The 21,942-nt window shown below is 48.1% G+C and overlaps 1 protein-coding gene and 1 long non-coding RNA gene across 4 annotated transcripts; one reads left to right on the forward strand and one right to left on the reverse strand.

Moving 5' to 3' along the window:
* Positions 1 to 2,983: 2,983 nt before the first annotated feature.
* Positions 2,984 to 4,317, reverse strand: LOC139681964 (uncharacterized). Its single transcript, XR_011699579.1, has 3 exons — positions 4,154 to 4,317; positions 3,886 to 4,027; positions 2,984 to 3,046 (listed from the first exon to the last, which is right to left on the reverse strand). It is a non-coding gene; the product is annotated as an uncharacterized lncRNA (long non-coding RNA).
* An 8,343-nt stretch (positions 4,318 to 12,660) lies between these two features.
* Positions 12,661 to 17,726, forward strand: TARDBP (TAR DNA binding protein). 3 transcript variants are annotated; one of them, XR_011699569.1, is made up of 7 exons: positions 12,661 to 12,797; positions 13,100 to 13,352; positions 14,052 to 14,215; positions 14,519 to 14,659; positions 15,272 to 15,442; positions 15,808 to 16,392; positions 16,865 to 17,726. XR_011699569.1 is itself a non-coding variant. In XM_071575596.1 (6 exons), the coding sequence occupies exons 2-6, from the start codon at positions 13,115 to 13,117 to the stop codon at positions 16,333 to 16,335; spliced, it is 1,242 nt and encodes a 413-aa protein (XP_071431697.1). In that variant the 5' UTR covers positions 12,661 to 12,797; positions 13,100 to 13,114; the 3' UTR covers positions 16,336 to 16,514. The 3 variants fall into 3 exon arrangements, 2 of the variants coding, with proteins under 2 accessions (XP_071431697.1, XP_071431698.1); XM_071575596.1 differs by lacking the exon at positions 16,865 to 17,726 and having other exon boundaries at positions 15,808 to 16,514; XM_071575597.1 differs by lacking the exon at positions 16,865 to 17,726 and having other exon boundaries at positions 15,275 to 15,442; positions 15,808 to 16,514.
* Positions 17,727 to 21,942: the final 4,216 nt, after the last annotated feature.

A 21,942-nucleotide genomic window follows, 5' to 3' on the forward strand; every position in this document is an offset into this window, starting at 1 on the left:
CAGAGTCCCCTCAAAGCCCCCTCAGCCCCCTCAAAGTCCCCTCAGAGTCCCCTCAGCCCCCTCAGAGTCCTCTCAGCCCCCTCAGAGTCCCCTAAGCCCCCTCAAAGCCCCCTCAGCCCCCTCAGAGTCCCCTAAGCCCCCTCAGGGCTCCTCAGAGTCCCTTCAGCCCCCTCAGAGCCCCCTCAGTGTCCCCTCAGCCCCCACAGCCCCCTCAAAGTCCCCTCAGAATCCCTCAGGCCCCTCAGAGCCCTCTCAGAGTCCCCTCAGAGCCCCCTCAGAGCCCCCTCAACCCCCTCAGAGTCCCCTCAAAGCCCCCTCAGCCCCCTCAGAGTCCCCTAAGCCCCCTCAGAGCTCCTCAGAGTTCCCTCAGCCCCCTCAGTCCCTCAGCCCTGGCCCTGCAGCACCGGCCACTAAACCTTCTCTCCAGGCAAACTCCACCTGAACCCTCAAAACACTTCCAGGAAGGGCTTGGAGAGGTAGAAAAAAGCCCTCACCTTGTCAGAGCTGACCCTCTTTGGGAAGGTCCAGCTGAAAACGGGACCTGCCCACCCAGCATGGCTGTGAGGTAAATCCCAGAGAATGCTGAGATTTCTGACTGTGTTTCACTGATTGTTTATTTTTTTAATTAAACAGGCAAAAACTGGATGCTGGATGGAGCAGGATACAGGGATAGGGACGTTCCATGGAGGTTGTGCAGAGTCAGGTTGTATTTCTGGAGCAGCCACCGCTGGTGCAGGGCCGGACACATTAATGTGCACCTGCAGCCTCAGCACCTCTGGCCTTGCTTTAACTCAACCATTTTTAGGCCAGAATGAGTGCTGGGTGTGCAGTCTGTGCTCTGTGACGTGGCCATGGGGGTCACTGGGGCGCAGTCACGGCAGGGCTGGCCACGCTCGGGTCCTTCCCTTCCTCGGGGAGTTTTTGTAGAATTATTGCCATTATCTCTCTGACTTGCTGCGGGGTGACGGCAGGGACCCTGCAGAGGCTGGCTGCCACATTGTGCTGCTCCCCCACACCTCACATCTGGCTGGTGTAAAACACACATGTTTTGACTGAGGCTTTTTCTTTAAAATGCCAACATTAAAGGAAGGTTTGCTTTGTAAAACTGAAACTGTAAAACTCTTCTGAAACCCAATCTGGGGGATTAAAAGAACCACATGAAAAGGGATAAATATGACCTGGACATCTACTTCCTGTGCAGAAGTTCGCTGAACATGTGCCTCCCAGCCTGCCAGGGCCAAACGAGACCTTCTGCTCTCGTTTTCAGAAGGAAAAAAAGGAAAAGAAGAGAGGAAGACAGGAAATTTTGTAAACTGACAACTCTTTTCTACTTCATGGCTTATGCCAGAGATGTTGGTTTCTTTACAGTGGTATCTCATACACCTCAAAACCAGAAAGATGCACAACTAGTAATAAGAAATTTAGTATTAACAAACTATTCTTATTCCTACTATGTGGCAAAATTGGTCTTAATCCATTTTTAACTGGGAGTCAGTGACAGAACTCCTTTGGGTTTCAGTGGGAATAAGATCAGACCTACAGACACGATGGACCCAGTCCAAGGATTCTCTGATGATGTACAGAAGAAACACATGGACAGCCAAACAGATCTTCAGTTAGTCAGAAAATGGCTCACTTTCAAACAAACTAATGCAAGATGTTTATATCACTATTGTCCGTTTCAAGTATTAAAAGTTATAGTTGGGTTCCAAAACCAACTTTACTTAAATATTATGGAACTTGAAAGGGAAAAAAATCAGTTATAGATTCTCTGTTATTTCTTTCTTAAGTTTTGAGTCTTTAAGAACATACCACACTTTTTCTGGTTTTCTTTACTAATACTGAACCAGTAGAAGCTTGATTTTTTTTGTTTTTAAACCAAAACTGACATTGTGATTTATTATAGTATGATTTCAGAAGACAAGACTTGGGGGAAAAAAACCATAAAAGTAGGCAATACATTAAAGTCATTATTGTTCTCAAAATAACTTCTGATCTCAGGTCTTAGTGCATGAATTGCAGAGGACAAAATGCAATGTAATGTAAAATTTGGCACTGTCATCCAGGTTGGGGAAAAAAAGTCCTTTTATCCCAGTCACGTTCCCCAGAACCCAGTTAGACACTAATTTGGGATTATATTCCCCCTCATGGATGATGATGTTACACTGCAAGTGGCATTAGTTGCCCAGCAGATAATTTGGAGAAACACAACTTAAATACACAGAGAAAATGAATATACAGAGAAGACAGCACTTTATCTAAAGACAGACACAGGATCCTGGTGGGATCTGAGCTGGAAATTCTCTGCAGTTCTGGGTGCTTGAATGTGGAGCTTCTCAGTTCAGCCCCACTGTTGTTTGATTTCTTTGGTGGTTTATTTTATTTGTTTGGTTTTTTTTTTATTTTAGAGGGATTAAGTCTGGACTGGTGTTCTTGGAAAATACTCCCTGACCCCTGTGTGACACAGACACCCCACAACCACAACCAAAGTACATTTTTTCCCAAATATTCTCTCATTTTAACTGTGTTTGATCTTTGAGATGGGAAGTTCATCTGTCCTACTTGCAGCCTTGGTTTTCTAATGCCATTGAAGCCTTTCACATCCTCTGCTACTGGTATAGAGCTGGTAAAAAAACCCTCCTTCTTTCTGTCTAACCCTGACTCAATTGAAAAGAAAAACCAAACCCAACTTTCATAGTTTCAAGCCAGACCCAAGCAAAACAAAGGTGTGTTTCGAATTCATTGTTCAACAGAGAAAACCCAGTTCCCAGGTCCCTTCCAAAGCCAAAGTGGACAGTTCCTCAGGCAGTTCCAGGCCGGAAAGAGGCCATTTCATGAGGCAGAAAGCATCCATTTTCTGCGTCAGTCCCGAGCCAGAGAGGCTACAGCCTGAGTCAGTTCCAGGGGGAATGGCTGGCACTTCTCCAAGCTTGGGAGTGTTGCTATCACTGCAATTGTTTGGTGATGCCATCCCAATAAAGCTTCATTATGGTGTTCCTCCTCCTATAAACTTCAGTGCCCTCCAGTGTCCCCAGCAATCACTTATCTAATATTAGGATATTAAAAAATATGGAAAGATTTTAAAGAGACTTATTAAAATGCAATTAGCAGCGTGTACGACTTAAGCAGAGAGATTATTTTAAAAAACGACTTGATTGTGTGGAATGCCACGCACCTTACAGAGATAATAAAGCTGCCAATCAAGTCCATTTTCAAATTAGGAAATTTTCATTCTTTTTTTACAGCCCCCTAAGTGAATATTAAAACTGATTATTAACCTCGGAGTGCAGCAGCAGCCCCCGAGCTCTGAATGGGAGGTTTCATAACCGTGGGTAGCCTGGGCTCCATCCCCGTTTGGGCTGAGAGCTCCGGCTTATTTAAAGGGACAGGCTCGCCCTCTGCATGAGGAAATGTGGAAGGCCTGGACGGGTCCCTTGTTTGGGAAGGGGCAAAGCTGCAGAGCTGGGCAGGGGAAGTTGGGAGGCCCAGGCGCGCTGCCCTGCGCGGTGTTGGAGCCCGACAATCGGCAGGTAAGGCTGCCCCCGCATGTCCGATCCCAGCATTCCACCAAACTCCACCAGCCCTCCGCTCCCGGCGCTCCTTTGTCCAAGGGAAAACGTGCACATTAAATAAATGTTTCTGTGGGAACACACACCTTTGTCACACCCGGGTTGCTGTGCACAGATTCTCAGTGGATGTTATTATTCTGTGTTATTACTTCCCTTGCTAAATGTAAAACCCTGTCATTTACCTTGCCTGCTTTTTATTTAATTTCTGTCCTACTGAGAGACAATCAAGTGTGACACTTCCTGCTATTTGACTTTGCTGGCATTTTTATTTCATTTATAAAAATGGGTCTTTCTCTGAGAAATTAAGTCACATTACCTTGACAGGTTACTCCTTTTGCAGCTCTTTACTCCACTGTCAAAGCAGATTTATTGATGCTTCCTGGATTTCTCTCTTCGAGCTTGCAAACTGGAAATGATGAATTCCCTGGAAGCCAGCGAGCTAATTCTTGACCTGAATGCTTTATTTTGGGATAAATGCAAAGATTCAAAGGGACTTGCTTAGGAGGGGGTAGCCAGAGATTCCAGCTCCAAAACAGGAGTATATTTTAATATGTGCTTAACTTTAAATATATGCCTAATTTTACCTTTGCTGATCTCTGGGAACACACACAGCCCTCAAGGTATGAACTTGGGCACTTCACCATACTGGTGCCAGGCTGCTTTGCAGGAATGAGAGTCCAGACAACATCTAAACAGGGAGAATGTCACTGCATTTGGAAGCATCTAGAAGTTATTTTAGCAGCACATGTATCTCATGACTGTGGCTCCCTTTGGGATCTGGCTGTGCCACCTGGATCTACTTAGGATTCGCATGGAAGCTATCTACACATCTTTGCAAAGTAAATAATCTGCCAGGGCTGGATAATGGGGGTTAGGAGGATGACAAATTGGGTTAATAAAATGTCAGCAAGAGCCAAGTTTTAAGTCTGGAATGAGTCACAAGTGAAACAAGTTTAGTGGCCAAGGTTCACCCTTGATCTTGAATTGTTACTTGTCTACATCACTGTGTAACCACAAGTGATCCAGAGTAATTCAGCACTGCTGACAGTCCATGGGCAACTTCTTGGGGTGAGGGGGACAGAGGTGTGGCTGCCTCCTCAGCCCTGGCACAGCCAATGGGCACTGAGGAAACAGGAGCCAGAGAGGGGGCATGTGACATCCAGGTGTCTGGGATGGAAAGCAGCACCCCCAGCACACCCCGAGTCTTGTGCTGCTCCTGAAGCTTTCAAAGTGCCTCTCTTGTGGTCCCCACAAGTGTCTTCATGGCTCACCTTTGAACTGGTCTGGACAGGGAATGCAGGGAGGGGTTGAGTGTGCTCACCAGGATGAACTGAACATCCATGACATTCTGGGAGTCCGAAGGCAAGAAGGGAAAGAAATGCAGGCAGTCAGTACTGAGAGACACCACTGAAAACCTGTGGGGGCTTGGGGAGCTGAAGTGCAGGTGGGTTAGTAGAACTGCAGAAAACAGTTCTGAAAATAACTGTTGGGTTTTGTTGGCTTATTCTTCCCATTTCCACGAACAACTACTCACTGCTAAGCAAATTTTATGATGATTGGAAGCACACTGGCAATGACAAAGAGAATTAAGGCGACGTAATGGACATATAATCTTTGGGTCCGTGAGACAGTAAATGTATGGCAATGTCAGCACAGTAAATAACTCAGTTATTAACATATTCTAAAATTAGATCAAGCAAAATGAGCATTCACTAATACTGAGACAATTCCTGGCAGAGAAGAGAGATTACTGAAAAGGTTTGAGTGAGTGCTGTGAGTGGGTGATTGCCAGGCTGGCAAACAAACTTCCCACAGCACACAGACTGTCCCAGAAGCCGCCTTGCATTCCTTGATTAGGATCAAGAAAAGCCTTACCGTGGGTGCTGGCAGAACCAGACATGAAAAGAACAAGCTCTGCCTAGTGCCAAACCTTCCAGCTGCAGCTTTGACAGCAGGAATTGCCCTGCAAGTCTGTGCTCCAGAGGCTCAACACAGAGTTACACAAATGGTAAAGCAGCAGGAAGTCTGATACCCAGCAATTCAAACATATCAGACCAACCAACCAAAAATGCAACTGTGTGTCATTGGTAGGAGCTTATTGAGCAAGGCAAGTTTTGATCCAAATATTCCTGAGCACAGAAATGAATAACTACATGACACAGTCCAGCTTCTATATTTCTTCTCCACTCCTAAAACCAGACATAGAAAATCTGAAATAGAAATCTGGATTTTTCTTTATTGGAAAAGGGGAGAGGGAGTTTGCAAGCACCCCTTCACTAGGAAAGAGCAGTTCCAGATCCCGGGATCTCGCTGCCCCTCTGAGGTTTCCTCACCCAGCTGTGTGTGCTGCAGGATGTCTGGCTGCTCCAGGCTGCCTCTCACAGTCCCTCCAGGTGTCAGCCTTGCACTTTGCATGAGCTTTTCTTCCCTCAGCCACATCTGGAATGAAGTGCTGGGTTCGCTGGAGATTCCTGACAAGAGAGCATCAGAGATCTTAAAATATTAAAATGCACTCCCTGATTTCATTTCAGGAAAAATGCTGAATTATCACAGCCAGGCCTCCCTCGGAACGGTCAAGCTGACGCTGTGGTGTACGGGAGCAGATCTAAACGGGCCCATTAACTCCCTGCAGGATCTGCCAAGAGAACTGTGAACATCTGCCAGCCCAGAAACAGCTCAGGAGCCAGGACTTTCACTTGAGTCTTCTTTTTTAGGAGGTAATTGACATGGCTGTCCTTTCCTTGGCCTTAATCCCTAACTACTTCCCAAGATACTAAAAGCTTTTGCTCTCCTCTGCACTCTTGCACATAAATCAGAGCCACACTGAGGTTTTCTCACTGGATCTCATGGTGGCAGAGCCTCTGGAAGCCTGAATGAAGACAAGGACATCCCAGGCCCACCACATCATCTGCCCCTGCTCTTGACTTCAGGGTTAAGATTGCTGGCAGTGCTGGTGTTTGGTTTAGGATGAGCTCTGTGGGAAAGGCAGCAAAGAGAGATAAATGGGCCTTGTCAGACACACTTGTGGCTACAGGATTGCACAGATAGCCCGGATGTCAGCGGGAACAGTCCCCTGAGGATGCTGCTGTAATTTATGATATTGCTCAGGATTGCCACAGTTCTTCAGGCAGGTCAGATTTGGGATGTGTCCTTAAAACTACATTCATGAGCAGCAGTGCATGAAACTGTGAAAACACAAGTCCTTTGGCAGAGCAGGAGGGGAGTTGTGTCGAGGCTGGGACATGTGGTGTGGTAGGTTTGCAAAAATGTGATGTTTGGTTTGGGCTTTACTGCCCTTCAGTTCCATGAGCAGAAATTACAGGCTTAGCAGAGTCTTGGTTTTGAGACAACATTGATGTGTGAGACACTGGGCTGAGTTCAGGGGTTTATTTCCTGTAGTGTAGCCACAAGGAGCTGTTCAGTGGCAACAATTTCCAGTAACTGCTGAGCTGGGAAGGCTTCAAATGTGGTCTGTGCTAGGTCTGAAGGTCTGTACCATTCACTGTCATAGGACAACTGGCAAACACAACAATGAATGCAGTTTCCACAAGGTCTTCCAGAAATTGTTTCAAGTTTTTTATGGCTGTTGGGAGCAAGTCTGTCATGAAAACACAATTCTGGGTGTCAGGTGTCACCAGCTTTTCACTGTGGACTTTCAGAATGACCTTGGGGAGCCTGGAGTAGCCAAATGCCTCAGTTCTCCAAGTGGTTCCCTACCACATTAACTGGCCAAGGCTGGATTAATTAATTGCATTATAAATGTAAGGGCACTGAAAAGACATGAAAAAATTCAGAAAGAGAAAGATGGAAGTCGATCACCTCTGGCAGTTTCAACTGCACAAAAAGTCCATTTGGTCACATTTGGGTGATCAGTAGCTCTCACCACTCTCATCAAGGATGACTTTCAGTTCTACCAGCATTAGTTCTCCCCTTTCCACAGCTGTCAACTATTTCTCATGTAAAGGTCTTGCTCCTCTTTCAAAATTACCTGTATTAAGGCAAATTATGTGTTCCCTTCCTTTCCCTGTTGAAAGTCATTTACATGAAGAATCACAGAAATGAGATTATAGATACTGGGGGAGGGAATGCAGAAATACAGCTAAGACTGGAAATTTGGGTGGGCCTCAATTTATGGTGGACAGCCAAAGAACAAAGGTCTGATGTCACAGTAAATCATTTATATTGCAAATGATTTAAAATAATGAAAACCCATATGCATTAAATTTTGCCCTGTACATCCATTTGACATATTTTAAGTAGACAAAAGATAGATTTTACATAAATCTTCAGTAAATGTACTTCAAAAAATATCACCAGGCAGTAAAGCCTAACTGTTTTAAAAACAGTCTTTGTCTTATACTTGAGCTCCTGCTTCAGTGGGCATCATTCAAAACCAGCAAAAAACTACTCAGGCTGTCCTTGAGATAAAGGAAGCAAACAAAGAAGGAAAACTGGACAAAATGGCTTTTGAACAGATGCTGCCAAAGTTGTCCTTCACACGATTCCAGGTGTTACAGGAATAGCTGATACACCTTACCCAGGCCACCTGTGGCTTTGCCTTTGAAGGACTCTATTTCCAACCCCTCCTGTAAATGCCAGTGTTTGTGTCCAATATTTTGGATCTGTCACACACCAACACTTGCACTTTTTTAGGCCAGTCCCCAGTCTGTGGATTTTATCCTTTGGCACAGCAATCTGTGCTGATGGAAGTTCATGCTCTTCCACACTGGGAGTTATTACACAATCCAGCCAAAAAAAACCCCTATCTCTGAATCCCAGTACACTGTAAGAGGCATCACATTCCTTTGGAAGATGCCTGGCACATCTTCCCCAGGAACTGAGCTCTGGGAATGGACCAGATACCTCTGAGAATCTGGGGCAGAAACTCTTCCCAGGCTCTGCTCTGGATGCTCCAGAAAGGCAAGGGAGGCAACTTTGCAGATGGGCTGGTCTGAGGCTGCCAAACAAAACAGAGCAAACTTTGCATTCTCTGCGAACAAGATGCACACGTTGGACAGTTCCCACAGGTACCACTCACACCAGAGGGTGGGGCTGGCAGGCAATGCCCCACTGCTGTGCTTTGAACCCTGCCCACAGCTCAGAACCAAGCTGGGAACCAGCACCCCAACACCAGCAGTGGCTTCGGAGCCCAGAGGGGCCTTTGGTTGGGCACCATTTGGGTTTTCAGTGGCTACTGAACATTTTTAGTTCCTGCCAGAGCTTTCTGTCAGGCTGGCCCTTTGGCATCCTTACTAAACCTGCATCCCCTGGAACTGGGGTTAGTGAGAAGCAGCCAGGACACCTCCAGGCCTGGCTGGCTGATCCCACTTTAATCAGCCTCACTCAACTGCTGTAGGGCTGAAGGGACCCAGACTGGGGGCCACTGAGTCCTTCCAGAGCTTTACAAGAGCCAAACTTGTAACAATCTGATTTTCATCATGTTTCCTGAGACATTAAAGAACACATCACCTGTATTAATCAGTTTTGGAAGAGTCAAGTAAACGAGGATATGAAGCAAAAGGAATGTGGAAATTCTGCCCCCTGAAGAAAGGGCTAAACTATCTCAGGTGGATTAAAAATGGGATCATTGGAATCATGGCTTTATAGGATCATGGGGAAAATGCCTAAAATATTTTAGGCACTATAATGAAGTCTTAGGTGCTGTTTTGACTAAGGAGATTAGGAGGAGTGTGAGAACCATGCACTAAATGATCTTTCCAGGTACTTTACGTGGGTGGAAGCTTCTTACTTTGTTTATGGGAAGCTTTTCTCTGGTTGTTTATAGGCTGCTTGGTATTGGTACATTTTTGTGTTGATAGCTTGGGAGTGGGGAGCTCTATTTACGGTAGGTGTTTCTGAAGAAATTGTTCATCCTCCTTTCTGCTTTATTCTGAGGAATTTGATGCTACAGAAAAAATACTTCTACTGAGTAATGGAGAAGGGTTGGATTTATTAACTATTGACAAAATCAAGCTGGATTCTGACTACACTGACAGGCCATTATTCATTAAACTCTCCTGCTTTTTACATGATTAGGAATAGGCCCAGGCACTTTGTGTCTTTCATTACCTACAGTTGTGTGGTGCTTTTTTTTAATCAGGAGCTTATATTTAGTTGCCCATTGAAGTTGTTTTTCATCCCAAGTGCTTTTGGGAGGGTGAACAGCCGATCATTACCCTGAGTACCCAGAGCACAGTTAACCTGGAGCAGCAGTTACTGTATTGCCCTGGGGGCTGTGCCCGTGGGCACACTGGAGTCAATGTACGATGGCTGGGGCCCGGTATTGCACCTGCTGCCCCCCCGAGCCCGCGGAACTGCCCCGAGAGGGAGCTGCTGAATGAACCCGCAGTGTGCCCGCGGGGGCAGGTGCTTCAAGAGCAATACAGCTGCTAATTGCTGAACTCAAACCTAATCACAACGCAAAACAACAGAAGGAAAGGGCAGCGTGAATCCCAGTTCCGGCAGAAAATGGAGAGTAACATTTGTTTCATTCTAAGCTATTTTGTTGCCAAAAGAGAGGCGGCTGCTCTTGGGCAGAAGTCTCTGCTGAGGATAATTGCTCCTCTTTCCCTGCCTCTTTTACAGCCAGCTCAGAGCTCTCTCTCACCAGGGTTTTTACCTGCACGAAATCCAGTTCGGGGCTGGCGCTGACTGTGCTCATTAGTGCAATTACCCGCCGGTGCTGTGTGAGATGCAGGTCACCGTGGCTCGGTGCCACCGTGGCTCGGTGTCACTGTGGCTCGGTGTCACTGTGGCTCGGTGCCACCGTGGCTCGGTGTCACCGTGGCTCGGTGTCACTGTGGCTCGGTGCCACGGCAGCCTCTGCGCCAGGGCGGCTGCAAACGCTGCCCGAGCGGGGCTGCAATCACTGCTCCGGCCTCGCGGCGTGTTCCAACAACAGCCGCTGCCCCCGCGCTGAGCTGGCAGCGCCACAACCGGCTCTGGGATGGGAACGGAGGAGCACTAGAAACTGCAGGAATTTCACAACGCCTACCTGGACCATTAGCTTATCTCCTCAACCTCTGTCTAGTCAGGTCCTCTCAGAACTCTGTTGAAAAATGGTAATTAAATGATAAGGCTGAGTCTCAAGTCACACAGGCAGAGATGGGCTGGGGTTCAGGGGCGCTGGGAGCCAATTCTTACACCTGAAGAAACTTAAAGTGGGAGTCTTGAATACTCAGCAGCAGACATTAATCCGAGGGACTGGGTCAGCCTCTCCTAGCAATAGGGTCATCTTTCCTTACTAGTAAGACTTATTTTTACTTCTTTTTAGGAGGCTACTGCCAAGGAAGTCAAGCTAGATGGGCACTGAAGACACGGACTCGATGAGTGCTACTGAGGGGCAGATGAGGGGGAGAGGATTTTCCTTGTACTAGTGTGGTACAGGTTAAGTTGCTGAGCTGGTTAAGGCTCTGCAGTGCCCTTTTTGTCTCTGATGATGGCAGGGCTGTCACAGCTCTGCTAATGCCAACCCTGTGTGGCTTCCTGTTCACACGGATCTTGTAATAAACACTGATTTTGTTACAGATGTCTCTGGTGTGACTCGCCACTAATGGGACTGTGACTGATGGACCAGATAAGCTCATTAGTAAAGGATCAGAATAAAATAACTTGGAGATGTGGAATGGCAATTATCCAGATGGAAAATGTCAGATTAAAACTGCAGAACAGTTAATAATGGATGGGTTTATAGTATTACCCCTGCAAAGTAAAAACCATGGAGTGTTTATCCAGAGGGTGATGCTGCTGAGAGCAGATTATTAACCTTGTAAAAGGGCCCAAACCAGGTGGGAAACACCATTCCTGTGAGCAGTGTTTTAATGCTCCATGAGGTTCTCTTGTTCCCAGCCTTGTCCATGCTGTGACTGCAGCTCAGGAAAACCTCTGTAGGTGGGCTCTTCTACACTTTTGTTTTTTTAATGGCAATAAGAACAGAATGCCATAATGCCTCTGCAGTTCAGAAGTTTATAATAGTGTACAATGACCTGTAACCACTAAATCTTTCCCTTAAATGAGGGGAGATTGGTGTTTAGAGAGGATTAAGCCGTGTTATAGCAAACCCATACTGGGTATTAAAGGACAGAACTAAAATTACTAGTTCTTTTTAACTTCTAGCAATCCTACAAAGTTGTTTTATGCAAGCTCTGTGAGGAGGGCAGTAAAGGGGGGAGAGGCACAATAAACCCCCAATATCTGGAGAAATGAATGACATGAGTTCTGAGCGATGGACCAGTTGTTGGGGGTGGTGTCAGAGCAAAACACCAAAGAGGAGACACAGACCTGAACCACAGGAAACTCTGCACTGGTCAGCCCGGTTAGTGACTCTGAGCCACCGGGAACTCTGCACTGGTCAGCCCGGTTAGTGACTCTGAGCCACCGGGAACTCTGCACTGGTCAGCCCGGTTAGTGACTCTGAGCCACCGGGAACTCTGCACTGGTCAGCCCTGTTAGTGACTCTGAGCCACCGGGAACTCTGCAGTGGTCAGCCCGGTTAGTGACTCTGAGCCACCGGGAACTCTGCACTGGTCAGCCCGGTTAGTGACTCTGAGCCACCGGGAACTCTGCACTGGTCAGCCCGGTTAGTGACTCTGGTTCCTCCCGAACGCTCGGGGAATGCCCTCAGAGGTGCGGGCGCTGGGCCAGCCCTTCCCGGCCCGCGCAGGAGGCGGCTGTTCAGTGGCTCCCTCACCCGGCTGCTGCAGACAGCCCGGAGTGTCCCTGAGCCGCCTCCTCCTCCTCTCCGGGTTGAACACACCAAGCAATGGGGTTTGTTTGCCTCTTTCTTCCCCACTCCATTCCCGCGGCTCCCGCTCCGTGTCCGGGCCCGCTCCCGGCACCGACCGCGCTCGCGCATGCGCGCCCAGGGCCGCACCACCGGCACCGCGCGGGGGGGAGCGGGCTCGGGGCGCTCGCTTCGCAGCCGCTGCTGCCGGTCCCGGGAGCACCGCACAGGTTTCGACGGGAAGCGGCCGGTGAGTGCGAGGGCACGGCCGGCGGGTGTGGGCACAGCCAAGGCTTCGCTCGGCCCCGCGGCCGCGGTGCCCCGCCGCAACTCCCCCGGCCCGCCGGGAGTGGTTCGGCCGGGCCCGGCCCGGGCGCTGAGGGGCCGCGGCCGCCATTTTGTGCGGCGCCGGCGGAGCGCGGCGGGAGGAGCGGGAGCTGAGCGCGCACTGAACGACACCGAGGGAGCACCGAGGGGCTCCGGGGACGCCGCTGCCTCCCTGGCCGGTGAGGGGTCGCGGGGCCGGGCTGCTCGCGGGGCCGGGTCGGGCGCAGCCGCGCAGGGAGCCGGCAGGCTTGGGTAGGCCTCGCGGGCGGCGGGGCCGAGAGGGCTGTGCGGCCCGAGCGGGCCCTGCCGTGCGCAGGGACCCGGCGCTTCGGTCCCTCCGTTCCCCCAGGGCGGGAGGAGCTGCCGAGCCGTGTGTCGGTGCGGGGGGCCGGGTGCGGTGTCAGACGCGGAGGTGCTCGGGGCGAGCCGGGGGCGCGGGGCACGGGGCACGGCTCACACTGCGCTCCCCGCTCGCACCCAGTGACGCCCAGCGAAGATGTCGGAGTATATCCGAGTGACGGAGGACGAGAACGATGAGCCCATCGAGATCCCGTCGGAGGACGACGGCACGGTGCTGCTGTCCACGGTGACGGCGCAGTTCCCCGGCGCGTGCGGGCTGCGCTACAGGAACCCCGTCTCGCAGTGCATGAGGGGCGTGCGCCTGGTCGAGGGCATCCTGCACGCCCCCGAGGCCGGCTGGGGGAACCTCGTCTACGTCGTGAACTATCCCAAAGGTTTGTGCCCGGGCCGCCCGTTCTTTGTGCAGGCAGCGCTTTCAGAGGTCTGTGTGAGTCACTGCTGGTTTAACGTGGCTGCTGTCGGACCCTCTGATTCAGAGATCAGCGACACGTGTCTGTCCTGCCGGGTAGATTTGACACCACTGAGGTTTGAAGTCTTTTAATTCTACCCAGACAAACACTTTAATGGAGAAGTCTTGTGTTATCTTTGAAGGGTTCACAGGCTCTTACAGACCTGCAGAGACCTTGGTGTAATGGGATCTCTGTACTCACAGACTCTTCTCAAGCCTGGTTTGCTCAGAGGTACCATTGAAAAGAGGTACCGTTTAAAAGGAGAACTCACCAGGCTGCCCCACTCCACCCCCAAGAAAAGGGGAAGTAAATTAATGCTAAGGAAATATTCTTGTTAAAACTTCCTATGTTCTCCACCTCCCTATAGGTCTGTGAATGTTGCTGGATGATACTTAAGTAAACTAATGCAGAACTAACTGGGGCAAATTGCATTTTGGAGGAGAACTTCAGGCTTTGGTTCAGGGCAGTCAGATATGGGTTACAATAAACTTCACAGCCTGTGTGTGTCTCCTGTAGTCTGTGCTCTTTCTCATCATAGTTTATGGTTTCATACTGTGCAGTTTATAATCAGTGGATGAGTTTCCAGAGTTGAGAAGGATGTCTAATGTACTTCTTTATATTCAGATAATAAGAGAAAAATGGATGAAACTGATGCATCATCAGCTGTGAAAGTGAAACGAGCAGTACAGAAGACTTCAGATTTAATAGTCTTGGGTCTTCCTTGGAAAACCACTGAACAAGACTTAAAGGAATATTTCAGTACCTTTGGAGAAGTTCTGATGGTGCAGGTAAAATCCTTTTGCAGCTCAAATGAGGGACATTGGGTAGAAATTGGGCTCATCAGAAAGCAGGTGGAAACAATCAAGCTGTGTTAGCTTGGAGGAGATCAGGAGCTCTGTCTCTCCCTGAGGGTGTATTTTGTTCCACAAACCTGTTACTGATTTTGGGGGGAAATGTTAAGAAATTGGATGTTGCTGTGATAACAGTGTTTATAAGACTGATAAACCCTTAAGGAGATCCTAACTGAATTCATTCAGTACCAACCCACTTCATGCTCAGGCTCACTTCTGGTTCTGTTTCCTCCCCTGCAGGTTAAGAAGGATATTAAGACAGGCCACTCCAAAGGGTTTGGGTTTGTTCGGTTCACGGACTACGAGACGCAGGTGAAGGTGATGTCGCAGCGGCACATGATCGATGGCAGGTGGTGTGACTGTAAACTGCCCAACTCCAAGGTACGTTGGCATCGACTGCTGGGTCCTTTGGGACCAAACTCTGCAAGGGCACCTCTGCAGCAGCTGGGCTGGGCTGGGCACCTGCACAGAGCACCCACCTGCTCGCAGATGTGGCTTTGCTGTGAACAGCCAGGACAAGGGAGAGCAAGGAAGGAAAGCAGGGAGGGGGGTGGGAAAATAGCTGGTTATGTGAGGGAGTGATGAAAATCTGAAAATAATGTGTTTAATGTCCAGCAGTACCTGCTTAGCTTGTCTGCTGCATGAATAAATGCAGAGTAAAGCAGAGGGAATAGCTAATCTAGGGAAGAGCAGAATGAGTCTTTGAGTTCAAAACTGAACCTGTAGCTTCTGGTGTCTCTGTATGCAGTTGTTAGAAAAAGAGTGTCCTCCTGCAGTGGCCTTGGCACTGTCCCTGTGTGTTGCTCCCACCCTCATTTTCCTGTGGCTGTTCTTGGAATGGAATTTCATTTGTGTTTTAAAGTTTTTAACTTACAGTCTCAAACCTTCTTGATCTTCAGCCCTCAAAACAGGGCAGATTGAGAGGGCCCTTTATCCTGCCATGACTCAGTTCTGAGGGATGGTTGTGATGGTTTTCCCCTGCACTCTCTGCAGCAGAGCCCCGACGAGCCCTTGCGCAGCAGGAAGGTGTTTGTTGGGCGCTGCACCGAGGACATGACGGCAGATGAGCTGCGACAGTTCTTTGCCCAGTATGGGGAAGTGGTAGATGTCTTCATTCCTAAACCCTTCCGGGCTTTTGCTTTTGTTACGTTTGCAGATGATCAGGTAAGGCACGTTTTAACTTCATATTTAGCCTGCATTTCAGTAGCTCCATAGTAACTTCTGGAACTACCCATGAAACACTTGCTTGTCTGCTGCTTTGAGAGTGCCATTGGTGTTAGATTGACCTGATTTATTGAGTGGACTGAGGTTACAGTTCCAGATGCTGCTGTGCAGACAGGGTTCTATTGTGCAGTTAGTGTAGTGATGTATGCAAAGATAAAACACTTCAGATTGGATTAAGTACATACCTGTGCTTCCTTTGCAGGCTAAATATCTGCTCAGAATCATGGGGGATGTTTTGTCTTTACTGCTAACATTTGAAAAAAGGACGTCTAACATGCATTTAATCAATCCCTTGTTTCTTATAGGTTGCCCAGTCTCTTTGTGGAGAGGACTTGATCATTAAAGGAATCAGCGTACATATATCCAATGCTGAACCTAAGCACAATAGCAACAGGCAGTTAGAGAGAGGTGGAAGATTTGGTGGTAACCCGGGGGGCTTTGGGAACCAGGGGGGGTTTGGCAACAGCAGAGGAGGCGGGGGCGGACTGGGCAACAACCAGGGCAGCAACATGGGCGGGGGCATGAACTTCGGAGCCTTCAGCATCAACCCCGCCATGATGGCGGCGGCGCAGGCGGCGCTGCAGAGCAGCTGGGGCATGATGGGCATGCTGGCCAGCCAGCAGAACCAGTCGGGGCCCTCGGGCAACAACCAGCCCCAGGGCAACATGCAGCGGGAGCAGAACCAGGGCTTTAGCTCAGGCAACAACTCCTACGGGGGGTCCAACTCGGGGGCCATAGGCTGGGGCTCGGCCTCCAACGCAGGCTCCTCCAGCGGCTTCAACGGGGGCTTTGGCTCCAGCATGGACTCCAAGGCCTCGGGCTGGGGGATGTAGGCGCAGTGGGCTCTCAGACTGACTCTGTGGTGGGAAATCAAATTTTTCTAACTTGTGGTAAGTATCCTGTAAATTACATATATACTAAAGTTTTTCAAATCAATTTGTTCAGTGTGCAGTATATTCAGCAGTATTTTTGACATTTTTCTTTTTTAAAAAAAAAAAAAAAGAAAAAGAAAGGTAAAAGCAATTTTCTAAGTTTTGTTACATATCTAGTTGGAATTCTGAATGTTTGGAAGTGGACTGCTGTTTGCCTGATAGGTGAACTAACACTACAGTCGATAGGAAAGGCTTCTCCTGTAATACTTTATCTCTTGCTTCCTGGCTACCTGAATTCTTTGCATGTTCAAAATGGAACCATTGGTCAGAAACAGCATTCTCTCCCTCTTGTTTTTAATTTGATCCCACCATAAGACTCTCCAAGTGCCCCGTTGGACAACACGGTGTCGTTTTTGTTCTGTGTTTTTTTTTAACACTGTCTCCCCTCCATACTAAAGTACGATATGAAGGCTTCATTTAATCTCCACAGTTCATCTCATTTCAAATGTGTATGGAAGAAGCACTTCATTGAAAGCAGTGCTGTAAATATTCTGCCTTAGGAATACTTCTGTCTACATGCTTCTTTCTCATCCAAGAATACTTCATCACACCGCACATGCTGCGTCTTAGACGGTGGGTGTTCCATTTTTATCCGCTACTCTTTATTTCATGGAGTCGTATCAACGCTGTGAACGCAAGGCTGTGAGATGGAACCAGAAGGCTGTTTGAACTTTTGAAACCTTGTGTGGGATTGGTGGTGGTGCCGAGGCATGAGAGGGCTGGTATGTGCGAGATAAAGGAGCGAGCGCATGCGGAGACCTGGTGGTGCAGTAATGGGATTTTATTTGACTTGGCGAGATGTCTCTCAATCCTGTGGCTTTGGTGAGAGAGTGTGCGGAGAGCAATGATGGCAAATCCAGTACGAGTGTTTATTGCATTCGAAGGACATCCACATGTGCAAGACTTTTAAGTGGGTTCTCTACCTAGTTAATGACTTAGTTGAATGTGTTATGTGAAATGGAATATTTGTATTTCTTTTCCCTTATGTCAACTGCTGTGAATGCTGTATGGTGTGTGTTTTTTTTCTGTTAATGATCTGTAAGTGTGGTAATGTGACTTGAAGACGATGGGGTTTGTGATGAGAACATTGAGCTTGTGGTGTGCTTTGCAGTAGCTCTTGTAGCAGAGATCACTAGAGCTCAGTGTGCCTCTCCAGGGTGGAAGTTCCACTGTCTGTAAGATATCCATAAGAATGCTGTTTGCTGCAGTTTCGTGTCTGGATGCTTTTTATAAGATTTGTCACTGTAGGAAATTCTTAAATAAAACTGATTTAAGTAATATGTGTCTTTGTTTTGCAGCCCTGAATGCAAAGAATTCATAGCAGTTAATTAATTTTACCCTTTTGAGATGAACTTCTGTAAAGCTTTTTGCAGTCCCTCGGTGTGTTTCAGATAAGCAGGTTGTAAAGGAGCCACCGCTCAGCAGTCGGTCCCCGACACACCCCTGAGCCAGTGTGGCCTTGCCCTGTGCAGTGACACAGATCTAAGCTCAGGTGCCACTCCTCGGGGTGCCTGCACCTGCACTGGTAAGCAGCTCCCTGCACACTGCACTGTGCCAAGGAACGGGGCTTGGTCAGGTAGGAGCTGGAGTTCCTCATCAGAAGGGCTGGGGAGACACTGGGTGTCACAAAGGATTTCTGCCCACAGCATCTCCTTTGGGAAGGGAAGTTTTAACTTGCTTTTAGATCAGCCCCCTCATGGGAAACAGGCTCCTGCCACACTTCCAGCCCAGAAGAATGCTGTGAACTCCTGTTAAAACTAGTCACAGGAAAGGCTTTCCAGCTGAATAAAGCACTAATAAATATACACAGGCTGATAAAAGTGAGAAACAAAGTTTATGAGAAGTGCAGGGTGTCACATAAGGGGCAGCTCCTTCAGACAGGGCAGGATGTTTGAGCAGAAGCTGGTGGAAGTTCTGCTGGTAGGAGCTTGAGGAATTGTTTCACATACCCACTGAAGCCTGAACTTTTCTGTCCACCCCAGTGCTGTGCTGGAGCTGTGACCAGTCTGAATATGGGAATTTACAGAGTTTTTAACCTAAGTAACTTTGCAAGTGAGATCCTCATTACTGTGTATCCTGCTGAGCCTTGTGAAGGGCAGAGCATCTGCACAGCAGAGAAAATGCACGACTTTTTCCACCTCAGTATTAAAAAATCAGCTGTATCAATGCACTCCATTTAGAAAGGGCTTCTAAACACTCAGGCTGAGAAGTAATCCCACACATTTGTTCATATTCCACTGCAAAAAGTTGTTTACATTTTTTAAGTCAGAATAATCTCCAAACTGTCCCATCTGTGAATTTTGCATTTTAGCACTTGCACTATTACCAGCTACTTCTGCTGAGTAACACTTAAAATGGTATTCTTGGACCTCCAAAGACTAACTGTGACCCCCTGCAAGGAACTGCATGGTAAGTTTTTGTAATTAGCATGGTTTTAATTCTGTTTCAGTTGTTCAGGTTTAGGTTTTAAGGGCTGGTTGGCAGCATTGAATAGTCTTTGCTAATAATTTTAGCCTTCCTTCACCCTCAAACAAAGTCCCTGAAAATTTTAGAATAACTTTTTAAGTTTCAGTAGTATTTTTTTACTGCTTTGCATAGTCTAGTGTTTATAAGTGAGTAAATAAACTGTTATTGGAAATATACTGAAGTGTTTCGAGTCTTGATTTTATTTGAAGATGTAATTGGAAATGAAGTATTATTCTAGAAAGCAAAATACTAATGAAAGTGAGGTACAAGAAGAGGAAGTTTATATTGTCAGGGGGTCTATATCAGAAAAAAAATGTTTTTTCTAACATTGCTTCTGATTAGTTCTGAGAACCTGTTGTCAGCTCAGCTGAACAGGCAGGTGTAGGAGGTGTTGGAGCCACCTCCTGATCCTCCTTGCCCTGGCCAGGGGGGCTCTCCAGGCTCCCCTTCCTCCATGTACCTGCTCCACAAAGTGCCAGACAACAAAGGCAGCAAGAGCTGCTCAACAGTTCAAGATCTGAACACTGAATTATTGTGCTTATATGGATTAAATTAAGTTAATGAATCTAAATGTGATTCTTAGGTTGTTTTGGAATGGTAAAATTGCTTGCAAATGAATATTTGATTTAGAATACAATTTTCATTAGCGTTGCATCCCTTGGAAAAGTTCTGTAATCAAGAGAGACAGCATTGCTGAGGAAGTTGGGCATGGAGAAGAAAGTGCATTTGTTCTGAATGTAAATTAAGGTAATTGGAATATATGGATATTCTAATCTAAAAGACAAGAGGGACAATTATGCTATTACACTGTAAAATGTTTCTCCCAAAACTCAGTCTTGGATCTTGAGTAATTTTGCAGAGTAATTAATGTAGCAGTTCAGGCATTAACGAACAAAACCCCCAGCTCTGTACTGTGCAGTGGCTTCCCCCTCACAAGTGCTGCTGGAATGGGGTTCAGTCTTTCTGTCAGGAATAAGGCCAAGCCTTTAAAAGCAACAATTTAGTTAATTATGAGACTGCATTCTCCCAAAGAGAGCTGGAATACAGGAATGTTCAACTTTCTCCTCTCCAAGGAGAACTGAACTGAGTGTTGGGGATTAATCTGCAGTAGTGGCTGTGATAGGGAGCCTCAGGAAAGACCAAGGCATGTTAAATAGCAAATCATTTAACAAATCTAAGGTCAGCATTTGTTCCTACAGTTGCACAGTGGGGTTACCATAACACTTGTAGCTTTGTTGTTGTTCCTCCCTGTCAAACAGCACCTGCAGCACTTGCCAGTCTGAAAGTCGGAGTAACACAAGGGTGGTTTGGATTGTTAAAAACAACATTCTGCAATGAAGTGGTTCTGCCTCAGCAGCTCAGAGGGACTAAAAGAAAACCCAGGAAAGCCACGGGTGTCCTTTGAGTCACTGCAGGCCCAGGGACTGTGTCACTTGCCCCCCCTCGGGCTATTCCCAGGATCTAATCTGTTAAATCCGCTGATGGATTGGGGAATGGGAGGAAAGGTCCCAGCTGTGCCTGAACTAAGCCTGCCTGGGCACCTTCCAGCATTGCTTACACAGCCTTAAAAATGCAAATACTTCCCACAGTGAAAGTTCCAGGTGTGTCCAGTCTGGCAGGGACGTTCCCTCTGCACACCCAGAGCCAAGGACCAGCTTTCCTTCCATGTTTAGGCCCTGCCATTACCGTGGGACTTCCCAGGGCAGAACAGGACTCTGCCCTGGCAGTGAATTTTGGATTGGCATTTCCATACACACCCAGCTCTCCCACTGGTTGTGTGGAATACATGACTTTCCCATCAGTTCAGCTGTTCTGGGTTACTACCTAAACAGTGCCCAATTATCCAATCAAACAGACTATCAGGTAACTGCTGAGTTAAGCCTGTGCCTCTCCAAACCACCCTCACCTTTTGGTGAATTTTAAAATTCCATGAGCACCCACAGACTGAAGTGCCTTCCCAAAGTGCCTGCTGGGGAGCTCAGTTCAGTTCCTGAGCAGTAAGTGTGAAATGCAGCCTTCAGCAGGAATGACCCTGTATTCCTGTTTTAACTTCCCTGGGGAGATGAGTAACAAATGCAAGAACATTAAAAATTCTCGCTACACTGATCTTGTGAAATCTTTCATAAAATCATCCTTTTCTTCCAGCGTAATTAGAAGCAAATCTCTGAGCAGCAGCACTCGGGGCATGAGCAAGGGTGGATGTTCACAGAGCCACGCACGGGGACAATTTCCCAGGGAGTGTCGAGGGACGATTGCTGAGCACAGTTCCGATCACAGCGAGTGAGCAACGGGAGCTGCCGCTGAGAAGGGGCACCCGCGTGTTTAATGCCTGGGGAACGAGGCCCTGCAGGGCTGGCAGGGCTCGGCAGCGGTGCCTGGAGCCGGCAGGGAGCAGAGCCGCGACTCCTGGAGCCGGGAGGGAGCAGTCACGATTCCTGGAGCCGGGAGGGAGCAGAGCCGCGAGCAGGACGGGCTGGGATTGCAGCGGAGCGCGCTGACCATGCGGTGGAGCTTCAGCACTGCGGGACCGACCGCGAGCGGACACAGCTCCGGCTGCCCAGGGCTGGTACTGCCCGAGTGCTGGGGAAACAAACTCTCCCTCTGCCCGCCCTCTGCCCTCTCCCTGCGCTGTTTCACACACGGGGATACAGATTTACAATTAGTGCGAATTAAAGGGAAACTGTGACTGACTCGCCCCAAAGGGGAGCAGTGGCTGCACTGGCAGGACCAGCCCAGGACGGCTCTTGCTTCTCCACATACCTTGTAACTCATGACAAGCTGGGAAAATTGTTCCCTAAAATAAAATCATACACCTGGGTCCCAGTTGAACTGAAAGAGCAGCTGGAATTCTGGGCTTCTTTGGAAACTTCACTTTAGAATTAAATTTCTTACCAGCCACTGGGCCAGCAGGTGCACTGCTGAAAACTACCAATGGAACTCCTGTGGAAAAGCACCAGTGTTTGGTCACTACTCAGGCCTTTCCAGGATGAAGTTCTGGGAACAGGGCAGAGGGTGGGTGAAATCCAATTTGATGGGTTTGGT

The sequence above is a fragment of the Pithys albifrons genome, chromosome 22 (assembly GCF_047495875.1).
Source record: "Pithys albifrons albifrons isolate INPA30051 chromosome 22, PitAlb_v1, whole genome shotgun sequence".
NCBI lineage: Eukaryota > Metazoa > Chordata > Aves > Passeriformes > Thamnophilidae > Pithys > Pithys albifrons.

Bases quoted from the DNA above. Each gene is read 5' to 3' on its own strand.
- TARDBP (XM_071575596.1), top strand. From the start codon at position 13,115: ATGTCGGAGTATATCCGAGTGACGGAGGACGAGAACGATGAGCCCATC. The intron at 13,353-14,051 runs GTTTGTGCCCGG...CTTTATATTCAG, and splicing joins CGTCGTGAACTATCCCAAAG to ATAATAAGAGAAAAATGGAT. The intron at 15,443-15,807 runs GTAAGGCACGTT...TGTTTCTTATAG, and splicing joins TTACGTTTGCAGATGATCAG to GTTGCCCAGTCTCTTTGTGG.